Raw genomic sequence first — 24539 nt, forward strand, 5'->3', positions numbered from 1 at the left:
ATGATTGTTCTCCCCTGAACAATATCAGTACAACCGACAAGGCGCGAAGTCATGTGATGGTTGTCTTTCTCTGTTATGCCGTGGCTACAAGCACCACAAAGAGAAAACCAGATAAGCAGGATTAGTATGACGAACAATATTAACAAATCGAAAGAATAAATGCATTGGGAGGCCACCATGTTCGAATCGTGCGGATGCATGGGTGACAACAAAGAGATTGAGTTATCAACTTCGATCAGGGCTTAGTATTGTTCTCTAGGACAATACTAAGGAATGCTTGGCAGGCACGTGGCACACGTGTACGATATAATTAATCGCTTCCAAGGGGAGTAGAATAAGATATCACGGCTCGTCTCCAAAATTCTCATCATACGGTGGCCCCAATGGTTGACCTTTTGATAGAGTTCTCCAATATTTGCCCAGGCCCAACAGGCATGATCATCCAGATGAGCATTTGTCAAGGCTGTCAATTCCACCGACTCAAACGGCTCTTCCCGCGCGTAGCAAACTATCCGCCCAAATTGATCAAAAAATACAATCAGAACTTTGCCTGTGTCGGGACCTTCGGGAGCCAGAGTTGTTGCGTCCACTATGTGGATCTGATTTAACGATGTCGCTTGGTGGTAGGAAAATGATATTTGTAGGTCCAGATCAACATCGTCCACTGGGTCACGAGAGCTATCGGCCTCAAGCTCGATTCCTTCCCTTAGACTCAATTGGATAGCTTCTTCGTATTCTTCCGCGGTCAAGTAGGTTTCGAGAAGCTCTGGCTTGATGAGAAAAATCTTCTCCCAGTTGGGACCAAAGTTGTATAAAGATTCATTGTTGCAAATCGAATCTTCCTCAAGCAGGCTGCTCATCTCCGTATCATATCATGGCGTCGCTCCGAGCTCAACATGAACGTTTACAGCTAGCCGACGAGTTTTTGACGCAATTACCAACGAATTCTGCGACAATAGCATCTTTACCGACGCCACCAAGGCTGGCGACTTGTACAACCTGAGAATCGAAGACTTTCCGCAGCCCAGCATTTACGTACAGGCCGTCAGGGACGGTTGGGTCGATTTAAAGGAACGCGGCATGGAAATACACCCTTATATCATGCTGATGATCGTCATAGGTAGCATGGGCGACAAGTCGATCAAGGACATGGTCATTACCACCTTGAATGCGACTACGAAGAATCCCGCCGCTACCCTCAACAGCGCCCTCATGCACCGTCATTTCAACTTCATCATCGATCGTCTCCAGGCCAAGGAAGCTAAGTCCCGTTACCAAGCTACATCTCGAAACGCTACCATGAACCCAAAGTCCAACAAAGACAACAGAAAGGGTTCAGGTAGACGGAGTAACTACAAAACTGTTGTGGATTCAAAGGAGTAGAAAAACTGCCCTGGCCAAGGTATATCCGACGACGCACACGTGAAAGCACAGATTAACAAACCACAAAACAAGGCCGACTGCTGCGCTCACTGCGGATTTTGGCACAAAACCGTTGAATGCTACTGTCTTCGACCGGACCTTCGCCCGCAAGGATGGGAGGGCCCATGTGCTGTTTGGCATTACAAGAGGGGCACAAGCCGGGTGTGAGTACGTCAACTACGTCTTCTGATGATTTTACCGACGACAAGAATTCGTGAGTTACTACCAGCGTACAAGCGACACGCGCAGGCTACATGGACGCATACTATGCTGAACACTTTCCGCCATGGCCGAACCCACTTCGAAGGTTAAGTCGTAGGTCAATTCGAAGACCTCTATTTCGCAAAGCTCTTGCAGAGAAGCATAATCGCCTATCTTAGATTTGACTCTGTGGGATATTTCATCGCTAGTTCAATTTAGGTACAAATCAAAGATCTCGCAAACGCAGATTCATGAGTCGTATTGATATCATAGATCCATCAATATCAAGTGTAGATGGGCTCAGTCAGATCGTTCAGAACCAGTCCTGTCTTCGCAATATCCTCCTCGCCAAGGAACATCAAAGGCATCTCCACCAGCGTACCCTTAACCTGGCTGAGCAGTTCTTTAACCTGCTTTGCGCCCTCAGGGCCGGGGGCGAAATCATCACGCACGACGTGGCCCCATTGGTATCGCGGGGGTCGGCCGAACTCACCCTTACCCTCGGCCTCCTTATCAGCGCCGTGGAAGTAGTACTCATAGAATTCTTTGTATGTGGCCCAATTACGGACGGTGTCATCGGGAACAGCATGGAACACCTTGCGGAAAACTTCCGTGTTGGTGTGGGCACGAGAGTTCCACAGACTTTGCAGAGTATCCGAGAGCGGATCAGAAACGATCTTGCTTTCAGGACAGTCAAAGTCGAATTGATTGGGAACACCGACAGGCTCGAAGTTAGCATCTGGTCGCTGGTAGTCTTGTGGGACCACAAGTCCCAAATGCTTGCGCATCAGCTGGCGGCGAAGAGACGAAGCAAAGCGACTTGCGGTCCAAGGACGGCCATTCATAGTCGACTGGATCGGAGTAAAGTCTTCGATGACAACCGCGATCTCCGAATCATGGTCTCCCAGCTGCGATCGGTCGTTCAGGTTCGCCGATCCACAAATCACCACGCGGTCGTCGGCAATCATAACCTATTTCCATTAGAAAGACCCAAAGCGATTATTCTCAGTTTACATACCTTGGAGTGGATGTAGAGCTCCTCGCTCACGAATGCATCAATCTCAGCTTCGGGGTGACCATTCCACGGCACATTACGAATATCCTCTCCACCCAGCATGTAGCAGGAGCTGACGGTATCCCAACGACCAGCACCGGGTGCCGTATTGCCAGGCACTTGCTGAGCAGCTTGCTGGTATTTCTGGAACGGAGCAGTGGGATCGAAAACACTCCGAGGAGCCCCAGCATTCTGTTGGCCATAGTTGGTAGGAGCTGAAGCATTTTGGTCATATTGGTGAGTGGCATCTCCATAGTTAACACCGCTCTGCTGTTCTGCGGCAGCCATGATGTTTCCGTTGTTGATGCGATCATAGTTGCGGAGGTTGTAGAAGCGAATGTACTCCATGGGGTTGTAACCCTCCTTGGCAATCAGCTCCATGATGCTGTTTCCACCTCGGTTGATCGAGTTGTACTGGAACTCCATAATGGCACGCGTGCCGAGGGTTTCATCATCGTGGAGGTCTCCAGCAAAGGAAGGCACCGAGGGCATCACGACAATTATCTTGTACTTCTCGCCAGCGCGAGCAGCACGCAAAATACGTTCAACGATGGCAGCACCGATCGTGTTCTTCACCGGGTGCTGGTGGTCCCCAGTAGCAGTGATGAAGAATTGGTTTTCGATATAGACAAAGTGCTGACTGTTCTTGATAACAGCTGCGTAGGCGTTGGCAATGGAGTGCTCCAAGGGGCTACCATTGCTCCACTTAGCACAGCTGCGCACAATCTGGCAGGACATATGGCCTTGATTCTGCGATGCGGGGCGCCCGTAGTTGGTCAAACGATCTTGGTACTGATGAATCTGGCCAGCCAGCTGTCCACGAAGTGGGTTGACATATTTGTTGAACTTCTCTTCGTAGCGCTTCGGCACAAATCCACGCTCTCCATCAGATTGGTGCGGGTTAGCATAATGGGAGGAGTTATCCTGGTAGTTCTGTGGCATAAATCCACGCGCGCTGTCATGATGCTGGTCATCGAATCCCCGAGTAGCTGAATGAGCTTCCTGTCCCGGTGGAGGTGGGTAGTAAGGTGCCTGAGCCTGTGTTTGACTCTGATTTACTGGGTTTTGACTGGCAGGTGGGTAGTGGGATTGAGTCTGAGACTGATTATAGGCCGCATAGTTTTCAGTGGACTGGGTCGGAAGCTCTGAAAAATTGGAGGGTGCGGGTGGGTAGTAAGACGCCTGGCCCTGCTGCTGGGAGTGTTGGGGTGTATTTCCAGGTGACTGGCTTGGAGCAGGACCTGGAGGCGGAGGTGGAAAGGAGTCTCCGGTGTAAGAGTATTGAACGGACCCGTGACCCTGCTGAGCGCCGCTGGAGTATGCAGGAGGAGGAGGGGACTGGACATTGGACGGAGACTGAGATTGACCCAGGGTAGAATAATCGGTCTTACCAGAATCCCCGTAATGTGGGTAATCTGACTGTGCATGACCCTGCCCTTGTGTGGGAGTTAAAGGTGGGTACTGCTGGTAGGGACTCGGTGATTGCTGGGGCTGCTGCTGTTGCTGTTGCGACTGCGGGCTAACAGACGGCTGGCCAGAGGGGTGAGCATTTCCAGATTGCCAAGACTGTTGATTCTGTGACTGCTGGAGCTGCTGGGACACTTGACCTGGGGGTGGAGGGTAAGTAGGTGCACCTCCCGTCTGAGTTGGGTACTGCTGTGTCGGCTGCTGAACCTGTGGACTCGCCTGACCAGACGGGTACAGATTGGCCTGCTGTGGGCCACCCTGGGTAGCTTGATGGACAGGTTGACCATACAGAGAGAGTCTTTGGTACCGCGAGTTATTGCGGGCATGGTACTTGGCATCATAGATGAAATTCCATCGTTCAACAAAGTGTCGACGCAGGTCCTCTACTACGGCACCATGCAGACTGATGGAAATATCCGACCAACCCATACGAGACGAAACCCTCCGGTCCAGCTGGTTGTTCTCCCAATCGGCGACATTGTGGAAATCCAGGATCCGAGAGTTGTTGTAATCTTGGCCTGGGAAGACCGTCTCATTCAGATCCTCTGGGTGGACATCAGCAATTGAGTGCTGATTTGTGTCCCAGCGACCAAAGCAGAGATCCAGTCCACCCATGAAGGCAATCTGGCCATCAATCAAACAAAGCTTTTCATGATGAGCCCAGTATAGGATCATCTCGTCGGTTGCGCCATATACGCCTTTGAGGTTCTCCTTGCTCATCTGGGTTAGGCTGGTAGAATTCAGCGTCAAGTGCTGGAAGGCATTTGTGATCTCAGATGCCACCTCATGACCATCTGGCAAGTGGTCTGGATGACGGAAGACCGCAATATTCGGGTGCAGGCTCTCCAGGGCCTTCTTGGTGTGTTCAGAGGAGAGTGTCAATGCCTGAGTCACTTCCTTGTAAACAATGATGTTCACGCGCACACCGCGCTGAGCAGCTGCCTGCAGCATGCGATCCAGGCGATAGTTTTCATTCTTGGTCGGGGGACGTCTGAGATACAGCTCAGGGGATAGCCACCCTGATTACGGTTAGATACGGACCGGACCCACAGGAAGAGCTGGAACTTACAATCCAAGATCCAGATGGATTCCTTTGCATTTTCAAGAGCGCGAGACACGGCCCAGAAATAGCTGGCTCCATCCACATACCACTTCACATCGTTGTGCTCACGAGGGGGCGCGAAACTACCAAAACGATTGTCGGCGGAAGGATTGGTGTGACCATACTGGGCATAGGCCTGGGGATCGATGGTGCTACCGATTTTGGTAGCCAATTCCGAGCCATACTCAGCGACAGTACCCTGGATCTTGTCCAAAAAACCAGAAAGCTTATCTTGCTTCTGAGGATGTCCCTGGTATTGTGATTGCTGATACTGTGGTTGTTGGTACGGATGACTGGGGGTCTGACCGGATCCATATTGCGGGGGCTGATTCTGGTCCGGGTACGCCTGTAATTTAAATCATGATCAGTTAGGAATAGGATATAATCTGAGAAGTTAAGTTGAGTTGACATACTCCTTGCGATCCCGATCCCGATCCCGACTGGTAAGACTGGTTATAGGGCTGAGCCGGTTGACCCGACTGTGATGAGCTCTGGTGGCCCTTGTAGAATTTCCTCAGGGTATCTCCTAGACCCCTGGAGTTATCGCTAAAGCCTCTGGAGGAGTCATAATGGCCGTAGGCCAAATCATCGTTCTGCGACATATTGGTGTGAGTTGAATGAAGAGAAGGAAAGGAAGGATGCCTGGGGTGGGGAGAGTGTTTATGAAGCTCGGGTGCCCCGCTGCCCAGCCACGTATATGGAGTCGTGGCTGTGTCGTAATACGTATAGCGTCTCAGGTAAAACGCCAATAATTTCAGCTGAGCAGTCTAGGTAACAGAGTTCTATTTAATGTGGCACTATTTTTGATGACCAGTGCAGGTGCCGATGTCATGCAACACAGGTCAATGCAGCTGGTGAGATCGGCAATTCCCCGCGGACTTCCCGTATCCGCATAACCAGGATCTGGTTCCTACGCCAGTTCAAAACATTGGAATGTTTTGTTTCTAAGTCTATACTCAGGTATTTCTTATAATCATATAGCAAACACTACATTAATATAACTTTTGTGGCTCAGGAACGTGTTCCAGCCATTCCTTTCAGCGGTTCGTGCCTAACAACAGCATGATTACATCATCCCGAGCTATTCATATTTCTCCGACCAACCCTGACTGACATCGTTGTTGATTCCTATGAATTTGTGTAGTTGTGTCCTTGTCTTTCCCCAACCAGAACGATGTGAAAGCACCCTTATCTCAAGAGCCTCTTACACAGGATTATCTCACCCTCATAACTTGCACATGTGGAATTGCTCCTGGGACGCAATTATGGGCGCCGCTTGGGGTCCACCAGGGGAAACAGGATCAGGCCTCGGGACTCGGTTGGGCTGTGATTCAGTAGGATCTCCAGAATCTATGCCGTCATTTCCTGCAATAAGATAAGCGACTGAGATATGCTATTCTTCAGAGTGGGCTTAATGATGCAGCAGTCTCCCAGTCTCCAGTGAGCACCTGCGAGCGCTTGTCCGACCCATCCGAGTTTTGTTTGCCGAGGCCACCCTCAATATATAACTTTTAGGTTCTGGTGAAATTCGCTCCTACGAGGTGTTCGAGTCATCTGGGATAAACTTTTAGAGGGGTGGATTGCGTCTATCGTACAAGAGCAACGGTCTCAGTGTATGGGAATTTGGATTTCGAGGTTCCACTAATAGACACTATTACCGTTAGCTGAGAATTTCAGAATAGAAACTTTCTTACTAGAAACCATGGTTTTCCATAGCTCTCAGTCAAACATTTTTGAGATGAACGGTTTATCTGCATGGTGTTGAGTGGCTGAAGATGTTGTCCCGGTGAAAATGGGGAAGAGCTTGCCAGAAAGATTGGACATGCATCTTCATGCATCCTTTACTTGGCCTGCTCAAGTCATCCAATCAGCAAATCCTTGGTATTTGTGGAACAGTACTCCGTACTTTGGTGAAACGACATCCCCGCACTTACCTTACTTAACATTGAGGTCATACCCCGCCTAGAAAATAACGACTTCATTCTTTCAAGTTCCAACACTATTTTCCTCAATTATTATAAGCAAAAAATAATAATCATGTCTCTGGCAACTTTAGATGTACGTACATCCTTCCAGAAAACCAATCTGACACTTACCTCGACTAGACATCCCAGCACCCCAATCTCCCCGCTTCCGCGGCCACCCTCTTCTCCGCCAAAGCAGCAAAGAAGTTGAGCTTCGAAAAAATTGCGTCTCACATCGGCCGCAATGAGGTTGCCACTGCTGCCATTTTCTATGGCCAAGCCAAAGCTTCTGATGAAGATATCGTGAAATTGTCCGAGGTGCTCGGGATTGACGTCTCCCTACTGGAGCAGCAGCTGGCTGGATTCCCAGATCGTGGTCGATCAGTGGAGATGCCACCAAAGGAACCTCTCATCTATCGTCTGTATGAGATTGTGCAGAACTATGGCTATGCCTATAAGGCGGTGCTGAACGAGAAGTTTGGGGACGGCATTATGAGTGCGATCTCGTTCTCGACGAAGGTCGAGAAGGAGACCGATGCCGATGGCAATAACTGGGCAGTGATCACTCTGCGCGGTAAATGGTGAAGTGTCTTGATCTATTTTATTTCTATAGCTAATGCGATTTCAGGTTGCCATTCTCTCGATTTTAATAAATATGTTAGAATCAATGAAGTCTCGCTTAGGAGGTAACGTGTATATGGAATAATCAACGCTTTGACCGGTTCTTGTCGAGGTGACTGATGGGTTGATTACCCGTCATGGGACGCTCAAGAATGGTTCGTTCGAGGCATTCAACCCTGTATCAGGAAAGTCTCTTGGTAAATTGATTGGCATGTGGGCCGATCCATTGTTACTATATCTGCATTTATCAATTCTACTTCATTACCTTCATTACATCACTTTCGTCACTTTCGTTCTCTTGCTTTCTTTTTCTCATTCCTTTTCTTTCATTGCTTACAGTTACCAAGTCACATGTATGACTAGCTTACCGGTATTGGCTCTTTATCTGGTACAACCAGGAATGCTGTAAATCAGGTTCACCTTTCTGTGTATATGAGAACTGGAATTTGAGTAAGGGTAATTACCACATAAATCTCAAATCTACACTTTTGCACTCACCGTAGAGCGTTTTAATAAGCGACCAATGTGATAAAACCTAGATACCGAGATAAGAGGCTGAGATCCAAGGCTCTTGAGATGATAAAAAATTCAGTAAAGATTTGCTTAGCTAAAAGGGTATTGATTTGAAATTTGACTCCACTCATAGACAAGACCAGTATGAACGGCAAGACTCGCGAAAACAAAAGATAAGCATGATAATATGGCAGTAAAGAATAAACCGAAAGGGAAAGAAACATGAGCGATTTTGATGGCAAAACCGCTCCACCCCTCTTCAATCAAGATGGAATCGAGCATCCTTGATGGTTCAGTCTGCCATGGAGAGCGTCAATCGTCTCGTCATGGGCAAGCGTATTATGTCGTTGAAGTCGTAGATCGAATAAAAACGCTGGCGAAAAACAAACGGACGCTTAGCAGCAATCCTCACAGCACTCGAAGCAAAGAAGACCGGCGCAGCTAGATAGAGTCAGTATATATTCTGTGTTTGTAGAGGCGGTCGGGGTTACTTACAGGCCACAGCAAACATCGCCAGCACCACCACCACGCAGCTTCATCATGTTCTCCTGGGAGTTCTGGCAAGATTGTCAGTTAGGTATCAAACAGGGATCTGTGCAAAAACGATGACGTACAGGTTGCTCAGTGACAACGCGCTCAGTGGAAGGCGCATCAGGGCTGGTAGGCTGCTGGTTCTGCACAGTGGCAGTGTTTGGATCCCAGGTAGCGGGGGCAGTCTCCTGCTTAGAAGAGAACCAGTTGAAGAGACCGTTGGCGAACATTTTTGGAGTAGATGGGGCTTGAATGTGGGGAAAGGTGAAGAGTGTCAAGAAAAGCTTATTTGGATTTGTTGATGTAAGTGTGAGATGGTGAGAAGGAAAAGAGGGGAAAGGCGGGAAGAAGCTTTCCTTTATATGAGATCCATGTACGTGCAGGGATGCATGGGTCCGTATAAAGCGCTTACAAGTCCACTCAATTATGCTGTCAACTCCACTGATGTAATGGGAAACCCTGACATGCGTATCCACTCGGTGTGGCTTGGGGGTCCTGGCGTCGTCATGATCATGCGTAATCTCAAGTTACGATCTTTGAATGGCTGTTTCGGCTGACGATCTCAGCCACATTTTCTACTCTGTGCACTTACCGAGGGGAATACTGAAGAACCGTATTCGATGTTTCACCGCTTATGTTCTGTTTGGAGTTTCTTTGCCTGTGTAACTCCGATTACTTGAAAGGGAAACTCCAGCCCCACTCAGCCCTACATACTTCGGCTAAGCTTTTTCAATTGGTGCAAATACTGAATTTTATTTTTAGAATGTGGCTCAGTCACAGCCGAAGTACCGACTGTGGCTGAGCCTTCGGGAAGAGTGGATTAAGAGGCTGTACTGGTTATGCTCAGTCTATATTTTATACCAATGCTCTGGACATGAATTATGACAAACCAAGTAACCCACAGCATCGGTGCCCTGGTTGTTCAATTGGACAGGCAGCGAAGTGTCTGACGGAGAAGGTGGTCTACTTTGCTTGATGTCTGGTGTTCCAAATCCATGGGCTATGCTGCAAAGAAGGCAGTTTGTCTCTTTGTAGGAAGGAAATCGGTAGTATCTGGGATCAAAGAATGCAACTCTTGACGTGTGAGAATTTTCAGTGCATAATCTGGACCAACCCTTCGGCAAGAGTTCGTATTTTGAAAGTTCAGGGTCATAGATAATAGAAATCCACAATCATCAACAACCGCAACGACAAGGAAGCAACGGAGGATAACACTAGGAATGCAACGGTGTTTTTCTGATCATCGGGTTCCTATATATCCACAATGACACCCAGTGTCAACGTTTCACCCGCTGTACTCATTTCCCTATGCCGACGGACCATACTATAAGTTGCGACGTTCGGAGCAAGATCGCAAAGCAATCGGTAGTTGAGGAACAGACTGACTTTTCTAGCTGGCCGACAACCGAGTTCTTTTTTTCATGGAGCCTAGTGTTCACATCTGGAGACATGGGTGCTGAGGAAAGTCAGTTGTAGGATTCTGGCGACTTGTTCGCTAAAGTTGTGCTTCTTGGCGACGGCTGAGACGCTTGCGTTAGGTTTATGGATATCTGGATACAGGAAATCACACAGAACCATTTTCACCAAATATGATAGCTGTAGCCTAAAGGATGTAAGCGCCCGGTTTGGCTAACTCGACATTTAGCGTTCTGGAAATTTGATTCTTTCTGTGGTCTTTTGCGGCTGTTGTGAGATCCAACGGGAAACCATTGTCATGTTGCGGGTTGAATGTTGATTAACTCGGCAATTCCGAACAGAACCCAACGCTAATAATTTGAACACATCATTGCCTTGTAGCCTTTGATCCGCAGAGTGAAGGGAAATCCCGATGTCAGGCATCATCCGATGCGCATGGATGTTAAGAGCATGGCAGCATTGAATCGTAATGATATTGGGTATATTTATAAAAGTATCCAACCCGTTGAAAAAAGATGTATGGGCTGTTCGGTCTGTCGAACATCCATTTTCCGAAGGATAGATCTTCGCAAACCCAGGAGGGAGATTTGTGCACACCTAGCGTCCCTTCTTCATCTTCCTCGCTCTACCCTCATCAATCCCAGCTCCAGACTCAGAATCCACGTTCCCTCTAGCCCGCTTCTTGTGAAGCCGCAATGAGCCAGGCGACACGTTATCGGCCGAGATGCTTTCACGCTTCCGCTTATTTGATTGCGAGCTTTCCTTCTTGCGGCGCATCTCATCCTTAATGCGCAGTCGTCGCTGGACCTCCGCGGATATGTCTTCTGTCTCGTTGGAATCCTGGTCATCTTGAGTCCACTGGGTTTCGACTGAAGGTTGTCGGAATGACGGCATATCGCGCTTGCGCTTGAAGGTGTGTGATTCGTCGGTCTGGTCGGTGGACGCGCTGGGCTCCTCCGTGTTATTTTGAGACCAGGGGGAGTTAACTGAAGGTTGTTGGGAGGGAATGTCTCGCTTGCGTTTGGATGAGCGCGAGTCGCCATTCGTATTGGTGGGTGCTTTATAATCCTTTGCATTATCGGTGCGAGGTCGCTTCCGGCTGGCGTTGGGTTCCGTGTCTGTGAATTGTGACGTGGTGGTCTCCGTAGCGTTGTTTTTGGATTTTGTGGAAGTGGACTGGAATGTATTTTGGGGGTGTTTCTCTGCGAAAAGGTGTTATTTCCATATCCTTCTCATAGGAAATATGTTCCGTTGATCGTTGTCTCATATAGACATATGGGCAGCGTTCGCGTGTGATTCGCGTATAGCAGACTCCAGACTGTAAGCGGGCGACGTACTGTGTAGCTAAAGGTGGAGAGCATTAGTCCTATATCATTGATAATTCTTTCAGCCCTTGAAACATACTGTGGAATTTCGGACAATTTTGAGCTGGTTCATGGCTTGCATTGTCTTGTCGAGCATGGAGGATACGGTCTGAAAGGCATCGCCATCTGAGACACAACCTTTCACCTCTTTTAACATGTGAAGATGAGACAAGAGGACTGTTTCGTGCCGAGAGAAGATCTGTAAAGGGTAGATTACATTTCAGCATGGGAAGCTTCTCAGACGTGACGGTCAACATTGGGAGGTTGCAGCTGTGCTTTCCGTTTGTTGCGCGGCGGAGAACGTCACGCGGGGAACCAATCGTCATGACGACATACCTCTGCCCAGGGAATTTGGGAGCCATTCGCCGCATATTCTTGTGGGGTCGAGTGTTGATTGCTTCTATACTGATCTCCGGTGGGATCCATGGTATTCCGTCGGGGGCGTTTGGGAGAGGCGATGGTCAGAAAAGTTGCAGGGATCGGCGGCGATGGAAGCTTCTCCGGAGTCCGCGCTAAAGGACCCACTATGACCTGCATACTTTGCGAAGATGGAATGACCTTGGCCCTGACATATTCTTGTGTTTGATTTATTGTGAGATTTTGCTAGCAAGAAAGTTGATTTGATATCGATTATGCAGTATGTGTACATTCCAAAACGCCGACCTAAAATAAGCCCCCCAATCCTCGCAAAAATGAATAATGCTGCAGTAAACAATGAGAAACTCGTCTACAACCATCACCATGAACCAGCATCAAAGTCAAATCGAGTCAGTTCTTTTTGCGAGTCCTCAACATCCTTCTTTGCCTTCATGCGCATGTAGAAAATCGGGCAATCACGCGATGAACAGATGACCTCGCAGTGAAGGCTGCCTTGACATCGCTGGCACTGGGTCCACAAGCGACCAAAACGAACCTCAAGGTCCGACACCTTGGTCAGAGCCTTGGTGTATAACTCACCGAGACGAGGACGGCAATTCTCGCACACGGCGCCGGCCATCTCTTCTTTGCCCGACAGCGGCTTCTTGCAGCCCATGCAAGTCTGGGTTTTCTTGGCAAACTTCATCAGACCACCTAGACTAGGTGCAGCAACGGAAATGGAACGTGTGTGCTCGCCAGTCAATAATTGGTTCGCCTTCTTCTCACCCATGATGGGCTCGAAAATCCGACCAAGCGGATTTGCAAGCTGATTGTCGAGATAGTACTTGGTGTCGATCGGGACATTGTTTTCCAACACGTAGATAGGATCTTCCGCTCGCTCGTAGTTCTTGGAGTTGGTGGCACCACGGATCATTACGTAGGCCACACGATCACCGAGAGCAGGGGCGGAACCAGCGTCACGCTTAGCCATGCGCTTGGCGAGTTCGACGTGTGCTTGCTTGGCGGTATACTCTTTTTGCGCGTACGCTTTGGTGATAACCAATTTGGACATATCGACCTTGTTCTGAAGGAGATCCGAGATCGTTGCTTTAACGTACCTATGGCATTGTTAGCATGCAGTTGGCAGATGAAATACCATTTATCTTACTCCGCAGCTCCATCAACATCTCGGTCAATGAGAATCTTGTTCAAAACAGTTTCAATGACATTTTGCACCAGCAGACAGTTGTCACGCCGCACGGTCTCAATACCCTTTGTGTCCATCTTGTCGTGCTTCTTGGTATTGGTCCAGTAAAGACCGGCGTATCGCTTCTTGTTGATGAGAAGGTATGGGAAGTAAACCTTTTCGAACTCGAGTTTAATAGGCTTGATGAACTTGGATGAGACGAAGTCTGCGGCCTCCTCGCCAAGCTTCATCGCGTCAGCTAACTCAGTGACTCCAAACTTGACCATAACGGAATCGGTATCACCGTATATGACTTCCGCATCATGGGAATACCCATTGGCAATGGTATACCGTTCCTCAACCTCTTGCTTGGTTTTCTCAATCATTTGACGACCGTAGCTGGTTGTACTACTGGCAATGGGAAGACAAGGAAGCTTGCCAACTGTGGCTCCAGTGAGACCATACACACTGTTTGCGCTAATCTTCAAAGCAAGTTGTCGACCGTTCAGCACAGCTTTCTTGAAAGGATCAGTCTCGACGGCCAATTCTTTCTTCGCACGCTTTCGGGCACCCAACAACTCCTCAAGAATCTGTGTCAGGAGACCCTTGCGAACTTTCGTCGTGCAGAACATGTCTCCGTTCGGGGTGACGATGTAGTCATCATCTTTCACAAGACCCAGCTTCTCGATAGTTGTCTTATTAAGAAGAGTGGTGTAACAGAGATTGTGTGCTTGGATGATAGAGGGGTACAGTGACGCAAAATCGAGGGTTGCAATGGGTACGTTGTAGTATCCACGCTTGGGCTCAATGACTGTCGCACCTTCATAGTCTTGTTCGTCCTGACTCTTCTGATTTGGAATAACAAGTTGTTGTTCAAGGGCCTTTCGGAACAGCTGACTGATGAATTTGACTTGCTGACCTCGAGAGAGGAGGAAGTTAAAAGGAACACCCGTTACTCTTGCCATCTCAGTGTAGTTAACCAGACACATCAGCTTGTCCATCAATCTCTGCGGTAAATAGGCATCTTTCAAGCAGTATACTGCCAGACGGCGCCGAGAATCCGGAGTTCCGTTGAACAGTTCCGTGATCATCGTGTGGTGGACATCTTCCTTCTGCTCCTTCAGAAACTCGTATGACACAGAATTGAGAGTATAACTTCGCAATTGGTGATCCCGCTGCACCAATTGGAGCAGGTCAAGTTGGATACGACCATTAGTATTTGTCGCTTTTGTTTCTCGGTTGCCCATCTGCTTGCTAGAGAAATTGGACTCCTTGGCCTCTGTTTTCATGCTCTTCAGTCGAGTCCAGTAGGGGAATTGTGTACACTTGAGATGCTTAGCGCGGTCAAGAAGATAAGGAAAGTCAAAGTTCGCAATGTTGTATCCAATTATGACATCTGGGTCAACCTTTTCAACGAAGGTTCGCCATGCCATCAGCATCTCCTCTTCCTTTTTGTATTCGAGAACCTGGGTGTTGACGATTAGACTTGTCTCGTTGAGACAGAATACATTTCGAATGAAAGGTTTCTGTTCTCCATATCGCGTAACGACATTCGCGATTTGAATTACCGGGTCAACGTTTGGTTCCGGGAAAATACCCTGCCGACCAGCACATTCGATATCAAACGACAGGATGCGGAGTGGTGCCATCTTTGCCCACTCGCCGGTCGGTGGATGTGCGATCATATCTTGGTAGTCGACGACAGCTTCAACTTGACAGGTTGATAATTTGTCGGGTCCGTGCAGAAGCGTGTATTTCCCTGCCTTCGCCTCTACCCATGCCATTCCGGATAGCCCGGTGTCAATCATGAAGCGCAGGAGGTATTGGATGTTGTCGAAAGTAAGGACACCTGCGTCCATATTGCTCCACATGCCTTTGTAGTTCATGCCAGAGCCGCCACTCTCCAGTAGAGTGCGGACCTTGGCAATGAACTTGGGATCAGCGACCGTGATCTTGAGATACCAACTCTTCTTGTTCCCTTGGAAGCCATAGATATTTTCGCGCAATGTCACCTGCACTTTCTCAATGACCCTCGCGGGTTGCCCCATTTTCGACTCCAGGAAAGCCCGGTATGGATCACAATCCGCTTCGGTGAAGCCGACGGGCGCGGCAATATAGAGGTAGTGTTGGAATCCGGTGACGTGAAGTAGAACAGATTGACCGGTCTAGAACACTCGTTAGATTTGATGCCCCGCGGCGGGAGGTTACGCATCGGGACAAACTTACCTCTGTCACACCAAAGAGACGAACGGCCATGATATCTCCACGTGGTAGTCTCCCTTCCTCAGCGTCAATCTGCTGGAAGCAAACATTCTCCTTCGCTGGGTCCCATTCGGGGAGCGGCGGGCGTTCCCATTGTTGATCTTTTTCCGCGTTGCTATCTTTCAAATCTCCAATGTCCTGTGTGAATTTCTCGAGCACTTCCTCTTCAAACCGACTCTTTTGCGGCTGAGTTGAGCCGAAGCCCTTCCTTTGAGATGACTGCCCGGGCGGCTTGAGCTGAGATGAAGGTTCCCCGTCTAGCTTTCGCTTTTTTAGCGCATTGGGAGTCGCGACGCCATTGCGGGCATTATGGGTCGAATCGACCAACACCCGCTTGTGGGGCATGGTGGCTTCCGGCATGATTAAAACTCGTTAAAGTGCATGTATAGACACAGAATTCGTGGGCCCCAAAGTGTATCAGGGAAGATAGGTTGGGCGGGCAACTACTCAGCGTGTCGTGGTCGCGTCAAAGCGTGACACTCTTTACGCGGGTCGGTCACATGTCGATAAGATAAGAACTGCACGACGCGAGCTTGTCACGTGAAACCATCTGACAGCCTAAACTTCTATTATAGTAATCTCCTACAAGAAAGGATCCTTAGTGTCCTTTTTAAATAAAAATATTTTGTTTACATGTATACAAGTAGTACATTATGTCAATCTTCTTATTTTATCCAGTCCACTGTCCCGCCTAATAGTGGGCCTCAAATGCCAGAAAGATGAGATAGTCAGCTATTTGGACGCTGGATATCTTATCCCAAAAATCCAAGAATCTCTACGATCGTATAATTATCATGTTTTAGTAGTAAGATAGAGAGAGGATCAGATAACTAATTAGCATGTTACATGTAAGTAGCTATCAAATATTGTTGCCTTGATAAGCAGGCACAAATTAATACTTCCTCTTCCGTTTCGTTCATAAGGATCATGTGACCACACGCTTTCAATCCCGCAATCCAAAATGGAACGAAAATTGAACTTAACCTTCTCAAGTCCTTCTCAACTGTGGAATAAAATAAGTTCTACTTTCTAATCTTTTCATTCAAGTTCATATCTTCATCTGGTTACCACAGTCTAGATCTCTTTTACAACAACCTCAGGGAGACTCGAACACAGAACGGGTATTCTCCTCATCACGTGACTACACCACTACGCCATCTGGGCGGCACCAACTAAGAAAAACTTCACAGCCCGTGTGCCCCACCAGCGCGACTCATCCTTCACCCGCGTTCTTATCACTTATCTTTCTTTGTTTCGAAAAAGATCCCAAGCAAATAATACTCCGTGATTCGCACCTTGAGAACATAATAAGAGCCTTGTTACGAGGACTATCTGCTCTCCGCTCCCATCCTCATTCGTCCTGACTTCAATCCCCATCTCCTTGCTCCGCCGCTTCATCCGTATCGCCGAAACGATATGCAGATGGCCCTAATTTAGCTCCGTCGCAACGCCATTGCAATCAATCCAAAAGCATTTTAGGGTTCGGGTCACACTCATCTGAATTTCACCTCCTTGCGCCTTTTATTTTACACCATGTCGACCTCAAATTCCACACGGATCACCGTGGCTCCCCGCAAGCCTCGAGCCCCAATTGGTCGTTTAGCCAGCCTAAAACCCCAAGGCTCAACATCCATTAATCGTCCCCAATCAATTGGGCGTCACCATGCTCCACGACCGACAACTCACCCAAAGACAACGAGTTGTCCAAATCCGGGTTGTCCTGCTCCACATATCGTCGAAGAAGAAGGGCAGAAACTGTGTACCGGATGTGGTACCGTCATTGCCGAGTCAAACATCGTGTCGGAAGTGACATTCGGCGAATCTTCTTCCGGTGCCGCTGTTGTTCAAGGTACTTTCGTTGGAGAAGGTCAAAGTCATACGAGGAGCTTTGGTCCGGGCTTCCAACGAGGCGGTGGCATGGAAAGTCGAGAACTGACGGAAGCAAACGGCGAGTGACACCATATATGTTTTGTTGGCTTTCATACTGGAATACTAACACTCACCAGGTAATACATGCATATCCCAGCTCGCGCGACCCTTGAACATCCCCGAGAGTGCTAGCAAAGCTGCTGGGCAGGTTTTCAAACTTGCCGTTGGACTGAATTTCATCCAAGGTCGTCGAACCAAAAATGTGGCAGCAGTTTGCCTTTACATTGCTTGTCGTCGCCAGGCCGGAAATACAGTCATGCTGATTGATTTTGCTGATATTTTGATGGTAAGTCTTTACATTAAGCCTCCGGAGGGAAACTATCTCTGACTTACACCTCTAGATCAATGTTTTTAAGCTTGGTCGAACGTACAAAGCCCTTCTTGACGAGCTTCGACTGGGCGGTAACGTCTTCCTGATCAGCCCAATTGACCCGGAAAGCTTGATCTATCGTTTCGCTAAGCAATTGGAGTTTGGCCCGGCTACTATGCGAGTCTCTGCGGAGGCTGTGCGCATTATTCAACGGATGAATCGTGATTGGATGACTATTGGCCGACGGCCGGCTGGTCTCTGTGGAGCGGCTCTCATTCTGGCAGCACGCATGAACAATTTCCGCCGAACAGTCCGTGAGGTTGTTTACGTTGTCAAAGTCACCGAGATCACTATCAGTCAACGCTTGAATGAGTTTGGATCGACAGAGAGCGGAGATCTCACTGTAGATCAGTTTCGATCCGTGCAACTTGAGAACTCGCATGATCCCCCAGCTTTCACTCGAGCGAAGCAGGGTCACAAGTTCAGTCGATCAGCGAAGAGGGCTGCAGAAACAGCAGCCGATATTGAAGAAGACTTGATGAACGAGGCAGACTCGGTTCAGCCCAGGCGCGTCGATGCAGATGGTTTCGCAATCCCGAATATTCCGATTGATCCTGCCTTGATGCAGACTCATCGGCGGACATCTGTTAGCAAAGCAGTGAACGATATTCTCGAAGACACGAAGCTAGAAATGGCCAAAAGGGATGGGAAGGGCAAGGATGCACGTCGGCCGTCTATTCTCGCCAATCCCACTCCACAGCAAATCGCATCTGAGGATGCATTAGAGGCAGAGATGCAAAAGATGCTGCAAAAGGGGTCGAACTTGGTTGACAGCGTCCCCCCGGAGCCAAAGAAGGTCATCTCTGATAGCGTTGATATTGATGCTACTGAATTTGATGACGATCCCGAAATCGCCAATTGCCTCCTCACCCCCGCAGAAGTCGACATCAAAGAGCGCATCTGGGTCACCGAGAACAAAGAATACCTTCGTTTGCAACAGGAGAAGGCCATGAAGCGTGCTTTTGAAGAGGCCATGGGTGGCGGTACCACTCGCAAACCTCGCAAGCGACGCAAGGCTCGCATGGGTGATGTCACCTATCTTGAGGGCCAGGACGGTGAGGGCCGTGGCTCTCGAGCATCCACTCCGGCTGAGGCCACAAGACGCATGCTAGAGGTGCGTGGATACAGTAAGAAGATCAATTACTCTTTGCTGGACACATTGTACGGTGGTCAAGAGGAGGGCGACGATGCGGAAGCCAAACTGGAAAGTTTTAGCCGAAGCCGAAGCCGTAGCCGCAGCATGAGCGTCGCATCACGGCAAAGTCTTCCTCCTGCAGCCACACCTCGCCGCCGCAGAAAAGGTGCCGCCGTCAGAACCTCCCATAACGCTACTACTCCTGTTCCCGAGTCACCCTCTAGATCTGCTTCTAAGCCTGCCCCCAAGTCTACTCCTATGTCTGCTCCTCAACCTACTCCTCCGGCTACTCAACCTACTCCCGTGCCTGCTCCTGTGTCTGCTTCCGCTTCTGTTCCCGAATCCGCTCCTCAACCTACTCCTCCCCCTACAGCACCAGGGGTTTCAAACACAGACGAGAGTGCCAAGGAAGGCGAACCTGCTAGCGAACAGCCAGATCCCGATGACGTCGACGAGGACTACGGTGATTATGACGTGGATGACCACCTTGATGAAGCATTCGCAGGGACCTATGAAGATGACTATTACGATGTTGGCAGTGAATCAGACTAGAACACGAACAGACGTTGTGTCTTCCTTTACTTTCGTGTTTTGACTACCCATGTCGGGCTGATACTATCGAGGCAAATTATGAGGGAAGTATCATTATTGTGCATATTTTAGCGTCACAGCGTCGAACCCGCGTTTTATTTGATTGACTTCCCTCAACCTGCTATGTTACTGTAACCATAAACGCAGATTTCACATAAAGAAGTCAATTCAAGATACCTATAATGACAGATCTTACCTTGATAAGCATTCATACTGGCGTGGAATCGGATACTTTTGAGCCCTTTTATGGTACTCTTTAGGTCGTCCTTAATTATTTTTTATTCCCCCAAGACTCAGCCTTTACTGTATCTCTGTACATACTGCTTTATGTATTCGCTTTGTCTCTTCTTCGCACAGCACATAGAGCAATAAAAGCCTCGGGTCAACTGATCCTGATCCTTCAGCACTCAGGGGCCAACATGTCTCAGATAACGCGTACAGTACTTTTGCGCCGTTGGTTTTCGTAGCAATTACCATGTTTGTTCGAGGACACCACCATTTCCAACAATCAGCGCTCATCAATTCCTATGCTTCCATATTATGAACATTATTTCCTTTAAATTTACAATTGAAGCGCATGGTATAACTTGTTAAAGGTATGGTCCTTGGTAATAAGCTTATTGTTGCATGTGAGACTGCATTTCCAACACCTCGGGGTTATAAGCACGCCCTACGCCCGGGTGGCCGGACTACCAGATTTAGTATAGTGGTAAAAACGGTTCATAAATCCGTATCTAAAAACCGAATTCACTCATGGGCATGCATGCCAGCATGGTAACCCAATTTCAAACATTACATACACTAAACAACCCGAAAAGAAAGGGGAGCGTTCAGAAGAGGACTTAGCCCGAAAGCCAACGTTCAAACATATGGCACTCCGTAGTCTTCATTTACATGTACACGTACAAGACAAAAAGTATATGGCTCATGCATATTTTCATTTTAAGTCATAAATAAGATGGACCAAGTCAAATACATGCAGATGAAAGAAAAAAACTCCACGATTACGACGCCAAAAAAAAAACTAAGACCCCGCCGGTTATATCCATGAAACACCACACCCACACGCCCTCCAGGGGCGTGAAATGAACCGGGCTGCGCGAACTGGGTCAGTCAAGCGCAAGTGAACAGAACTAAATCCAGTAAACATTAAAACAGGCAAAGAAACAAAGAGTCGATCGAGTCGGAGACGTTGTGGTCGTGGTCGTGGTCGTGGTCGAGTGCCAACGAGTCGTACCGTAGGCTCACGAGAGAATCGAAGTTTTTCCGGGTTATTTTGATTTTTTGTTGGGCGAAAGAAAAATGTTGGAAGGATAAATGTCGGTTATGAGTCGATCTCCATTCCCATGTCGACGCCTTCGTTCGGCTCCGCTCCCATGGCGGATGGCGTATGTGAGTGCGTTGAGAGGGCTTGCTGAAGAAGAGGCACGCCTATCTCGCCGTTGTTGAAAGGGTCAGCGGAAGGAGGAGTGTTGGATCGACTTGATGCAACGATCGGAGCGCCTTCGAAGATGATAGGCGTGTTGCGTAGATTTCGGAGACAAGATTCCCATGAGGAAGCCACAAGTTGAGCTTGGGTAAGGTCTTCATTGAAGAGGTAGAAGGCAGGGGAGAATGCAGCGACGGGTGTGGCGGCGACGAGGTAGGCATTTAGAGCGCGGCTTTTCATGAGCATCTGCGAGTTGTGTAAATAGGCGGCGTATTGGTTGTCGATGTACTTGATCCAGCCGCGCACAGCGGGAGCCATGTCATTATCGGTATCCATGCGTTGCCAGCTGATGCCGAGGAGATGGGTAGCATCGTCAATGAGTGGTTCAGCAGGTGGCGTGGATCCACCAGTGAGGTTACGGTGCTGATCAGCTTCGGAGCCATTCAGGCGGTGCTGGTTCGAAGAAAGTGCAATGTCGTCGAGACCCGGGGCGGAAGTGTCAAGTCGTTGAGCTTTGCGGGAAATATCGGCAGCATCAATTTGCAGAGCGTCCGACGAGACCGGAGTCGCTTTGGCAGCTTGCGCCTCGGCCGTCTCTTCGTACCATGTACCAGTTTGACTTTCGGGTGAGAGAGCCATGCCAGTCTGAGGATTCAATAAGACCATTCCCTCGCCATAGATGGGCTCTACTTTAGGAGATGGGGCGGGCTTCGGCGCGGGCACGGCTAGAGCTTCTCCAAATGAACCATCATCACGCGACCTCTTGCGAGATGGTCTGGGCGCGGTAGCGATAGACGCGGTGCCAGAGTTGAAAATGGGCTGGGCAGATCCATTGGCAAGCATCGAGTTATGGCTCGCGGGATAGCCATGTCGGTTTGAGTCCAGCAGGGAGGACTGGGAGGGGAACTGAGCGAAGGCGTGTTCCTGGGTAGGAGAGAGGCCCATGGCAGGACCATCGGAAGGACGATTGAGGATCATCGGGGACATATTTTATAGAGCCAAGAGTATAGGGGGAACTGTTCTGTAGGGTTAAGTGAGCAGCACACCAAAAGCTACAACCACCTATAGATCAAGAGCCGAAATAACGGAAGGTGATGGGAGGTAGGAAGGATAGGTCCAGGCAATATAGAATATATAAAAAGATGGAAGATCCCGACTATATAAGGAACCCAGTATGTATGAGGAGGGGGGAGAAAGCAAATTGAAAAAGAGGTAAGGCGAAAGGGAAAGAAAGAGGAAGTCGCGTAAAGCGAGCGCAAAGAGAATCAGAGGCGATCCTATCTTGCAATTGCGGAGGGTACAATACAATACTATAATACCTGGGCCTGGAAGGATGTTCCGATCGGCCGTTACAGTAATAATTCAAATGTGGATCACAAAGTCGGCGCAAGCGGATTGCGCTGTTTGGTTGTGTGGAGCTTTCAGCTGCAGCGATTGACCAATCAAGGAAGCTTAAAGAGTCCAGCCCTTGGTTCTAACCGCAGATGCAGATGCACCAGTGCGCAGCTGCGAGGCCCCAGCCCACACTCACCTTGCCCTACCAAGTTCCGGCCCCAGTGATACTACCCTACTAAAACACAGTAATCTTTATGGAAAAAAAAGTCTATTGGAAATAGTATGATGACAAGAAGAGGTAGAAAAAAAAAACCAAAAGACACCGGAACGTTAAGAAACAAGTCCAAAGCAAGCCGACACCAGAGCTCGTGCAAGTCTAACATCAAATCAATGTTCGTGGAAAGGAAGAAGATCAAGTACACCGCCAGCAACGCCAGCTTGGGTATACATCGCAGGTATTGAAAAAGGAACGGTAAAGAACTGCCGGAACCCTCCGTTTTTTTTAAAAAAAGAACAGGAACCTGGCACAGGCTGGATTTCCTGCATGTCGCCGTGCCGGGTTCAGAATAGGCCAGGGAAAAATAAAGAAATGAATATGGAAAGCTGTTTCTTTTCAATCGCCAAAAGCTAGCTAACTCCATGAGAGGCTGCCATCATAACAGGGGGTATGAAATATTCTCCTTATCAAGTTCCCCGGGCTTGAGTCTTCTAAGGAAGCCAAAAAAAATCTAATTGGCCGGAGTAGCACCACCAAGCATGCCCTTCACGGATTCGGGGGCATAGCCGGGGGCCATAGTGCCAATGAAGAGGAAGAAGATGATAGCAGCCGCACCAAAGATAACAAACTTGCGCTGGGCAGGGCGGTTGTTGCCATACTCGGCCCAGGCACGGTTAGCCTGGCCAGTGTACTCGCGGATCTTGTCACCACCCAGCTTGTAGTAGACTAGACCGATGAGAGCGACGGAGTAACCAAAGAACTGCAAGGGAGTGACCGGGGTGTTCCACAGCATCATAGAGGCGGCAACCAGCAGGATATCTTTCAGGACACCGCACAGGGTCATCACCAGAGACGAAGTCTTGCCAATCTACAGATATTGTTAATAAACAGACTCGGGGGTTGTTCAGATCAGAAAGCGTACCAAGAAAACGACAGAGACGTTCAGCAAGAAAGCGACCATGGCGTTGGCGAGCAGAACCCATACACCCACGTTGTAAATGTGATCCATGGTGAGGCGGGGGAACTCCAGGAACAGAGCCACGGAGCCGTTCATCACCGCACAGATAGGAGCAAAGTAGTAAAGAGAGACCATGGGATCCATCTTGTACTCCGCAGAGCTAAGCAGGCGCTGCACCATAACCAGACGAGTGGCCTCAAAGACAATACCACCCAGCTGGAACAGGAAACCGACCATGACGAACTTAATCTCACCGAAAGAAGCAATGACGACACCAACGACGATGATCGAAACGTTCATGAGAGTCTTGTAGTTGACGGGAGCCATACCCATACCCCAGGTAGCGATGAGGACAGCAACGGGAGTAGTGGCCTGCAAGTACTGTTAAACCGGGCATTCTTCGAAGTCAACGATTTCCGAGATTCCAAACGCACCTTGAGCATCTGAATGAAGGCAACACTCAGATATAAATAGGTCATGTTGCCGCAGATCAAGGAAAGACTGAACATGAGACCAATGGGTACGATGGCGCGGAGGTAGACGCGGCCAGTCATTTTTACACTCTTGCGACCATCAAGGACGGTGGTTGTGCGGGCAAGGATCTGGGTCATGATGGTCGCGAAAGTCAAGTGCCATGTTGTGAGGATGATAGCTAAAGAGGAGTTAGGAAGGAATCTCAGTGGGCTGAAGGTGTAGCAACGAACGGAAACCTATACATCAAGATCTATTAGCAATATCCCGGCAAAGTAGGGTAATGGTACTCACGGAAGTTGGCATAGTCGAGGAGGTACTTGTTGAACAGAATGACACTGGAACTGAGAGTAATCCAGATACTAATTCCTCAAGCAATTAGCTACCGTTTCCCCGCGAAGTTTATGCCTTTGCTCACCTCACATAGACCGCCGGGTGGAGGGCAGCCCTGGGGGCCTCCTGCTTCTCTGCTGCCGGGTTGACAGTGGGGAGAGTCTCGCGCACTACCTCACCGGAGGTGCGGACCTTCTCGCCATCGGAGCTCATTGTGAATGTTCGAGTTTGTTCGGAGAAAAACTGTCGGAGTTCAAAGGGCCTCGGGCGCGAAAGGCTTCCTTGGCCAAATGCGGAGGAAGCCACGGGGG

General features: G+C 48.9%; 10 protein-coding genes across 10 annotated transcripts; 3 read left to right on the forward strand and 7 right to left on the reverse strand.

Moving 5' to 3' along the window:
* Positions 1-266: 266 nt before the first annotated feature.
* On the reverse strand, positions 267-860 carry N7520_007838 (uncharacterized protein; the record flags this gene model as incomplete). The annotated part of the gene is made up of 1 exon (XM_057141772.1): positions 267-860. The coding sequence occupies one exon, from the start codon at positions 858-860 to the stop codon at positions 267-269; it is 594 nt and encodes a 197-aa protein (XP_056995778.1).
* A 241-nt stretch (positions 861-1101) lies between these two features.
* N7520_007839 (uncharacterized protein) lies at positions 1102-1383 on the forward strand (the record flags this gene model as incomplete). The annotated part of the gene is made up of 1 exon (XM_057141773.1): positions 1102-1383. The coding sequence occupies one exon, from the start codon at positions 1102-1104 to the stop codon at positions 1381-1383; it is 282 nt and encodes a 93-aa protein (XP_056995779.1).
* Positions 1384-1907: 524 nt separating this feature from the next.
* On the reverse strand, positions 1908-5848 carry pld2 (putative phospholipase D (PLD); the record flags this gene model as incomplete). The annotated part of the gene is made up of 4 exons (XM_057141774.1): positions 1908-2594; positions 2642-5163; positions 5214-5592; positions 5660-5848. 4 exons carry the CDS (start codon positions 5846-5848, stop codon positions 1908-1910), a joined length of 3777 nt encoding a protein of 1258 aa, XP_056995780.1.
* A 1435-nt stretch (positions 5849-7283) lies between these two features.
* On the forward strand, positions 7284-7795 carry cyn1 (putative cyanate hydratase; the record flags this gene model as incomplete). Its single annotated transcript, XM_057141775.1, has 2 exons — positions 7284-7304; positions 7352-7795. The coding sequence occupies 2 exons, from the start codon at positions 7284-7286 to the stop codon at positions 7793-7795; spliced, it is 465 nt and encodes a 154-aa protein (XP_056995781.1).
* A 944-nt stretch (positions 7796-8739) lies between these two features.
* Positions 8740-9105, reverse strand: N7520_007842 (uncharacterized protein; the record flags this gene model as incomplete). The annotated part of the gene is made up of 3 exons (XM_057141776.1): positions 8740-8785; positions 8840-8901; positions 8959-9105. The coding sequence occupies 3 exons, from the start codon at positions 9103-9105 to the stop codon at positions 8740-8742; spliced, it is 255 nt and encodes an 84-aa protein (XP_056995782.1).
* A 1783-nt stretch (positions 9106-10888) lies between these two features.
* On the reverse strand, positions 10889-12192 carry N7520_007843 (uncharacterized protein; the record flags this gene model as incomplete). The annotated part of the gene is made up of 3 exons (XM_057141777.1): positions 10889-11467; positions 11696-11854; positions 11992-12192. The coding sequence occupies 3 exons, from the start codon at positions 12190-12192 to the stop codon at positions 10889-10891; spliced, it is 939 nt and encodes a 312-aa protein (XP_056995783.1).
* Positions 12193-12391: 199 nt separating this feature from the next.
* On the reverse strand, positions 12392-15820 carry N7520_007844 (DNA-directed DNA polymerase delta POL3; the record flags this gene model as incomplete). The annotated part of the gene is made up of 3 exons (XM_057141778.1): positions 12392-13130; positions 13181-15363; positions 15425-15820. 3 exons carry the CDS (start codon positions 15818-15820, stop codon positions 12392-12394), a joined length of 3318 nt encoding a protein of 1105 aa, XP_056995784.1.
* A 1173-nt stretch (positions 15821-16993) lies between these two features.
* Positions 16994-19446, forward strand: N7520_007845 (transcription factor TFIIIB subunit BRF1; the record flags this gene model as incomplete). The annotated part of the gene is made up of 3 exons (XM_057141779.1): positions 16994-17408; positions 17467-17675; positions 17731-19446. The coding sequence occupies 3 exons, from the start codon at positions 16994-16996 to the stop codon at positions 19444-19446; spliced, it is 2340 nt and encodes a 779-aa protein (XP_056995785.1).
* Positions 19447-20809: 1363 nt separating this feature from the next.
* On the reverse strand, positions 20810-21901 carry N7520_007846 (uncharacterized protein; the record flags this gene model as incomplete). The annotated part of the gene is made up of 1 exon (XM_057141780.1): positions 20810-21901. One exon carries the CDS (start codon positions 21899-21901, stop codon positions 20810-20812), a length of 1092 nt encoding a protein of 363 aa, XP_056995786.1.
* A 1076-nt stretch (positions 21902-22977) lies between these two features.
* Positions 22978-24441, reverse strand: glfB (uncharacterized protein; the record flags this gene model as incomplete). The annotated part of the gene is made up of 6 exons (XM_057141781.1): positions 22978-23334; positions 23389-23796; positions 23859-24076; positions 24129-24134; positions 24190-24257; positions 24314-24441. 6 exons carry the CDS (start codon positions 24439-24441, stop codon positions 22978-22980), a joined length of 1185 nt encoding a protein of 394 aa, XP_056995787.1.
* Positions 24442-24539: the final 98 nt, after the last annotated feature.

The sequence above is a fragment of the Penicillium odoratum genome (genome assembly GCF_028828045.1).
Source record: "Penicillium odoratum strain IBT 22623 chromosome Unknown utg000005l_segment0_segment0, whole genome shotgun sequence".
In the NCBI taxonomy this organism is placed as follows: domain Eukaryota; kingdom Fungi; phylum Ascomycota; class Eurotiomycetes; order Eurotiales; family Aspergillaceae; genus Penicillium; species Penicillium odoratum.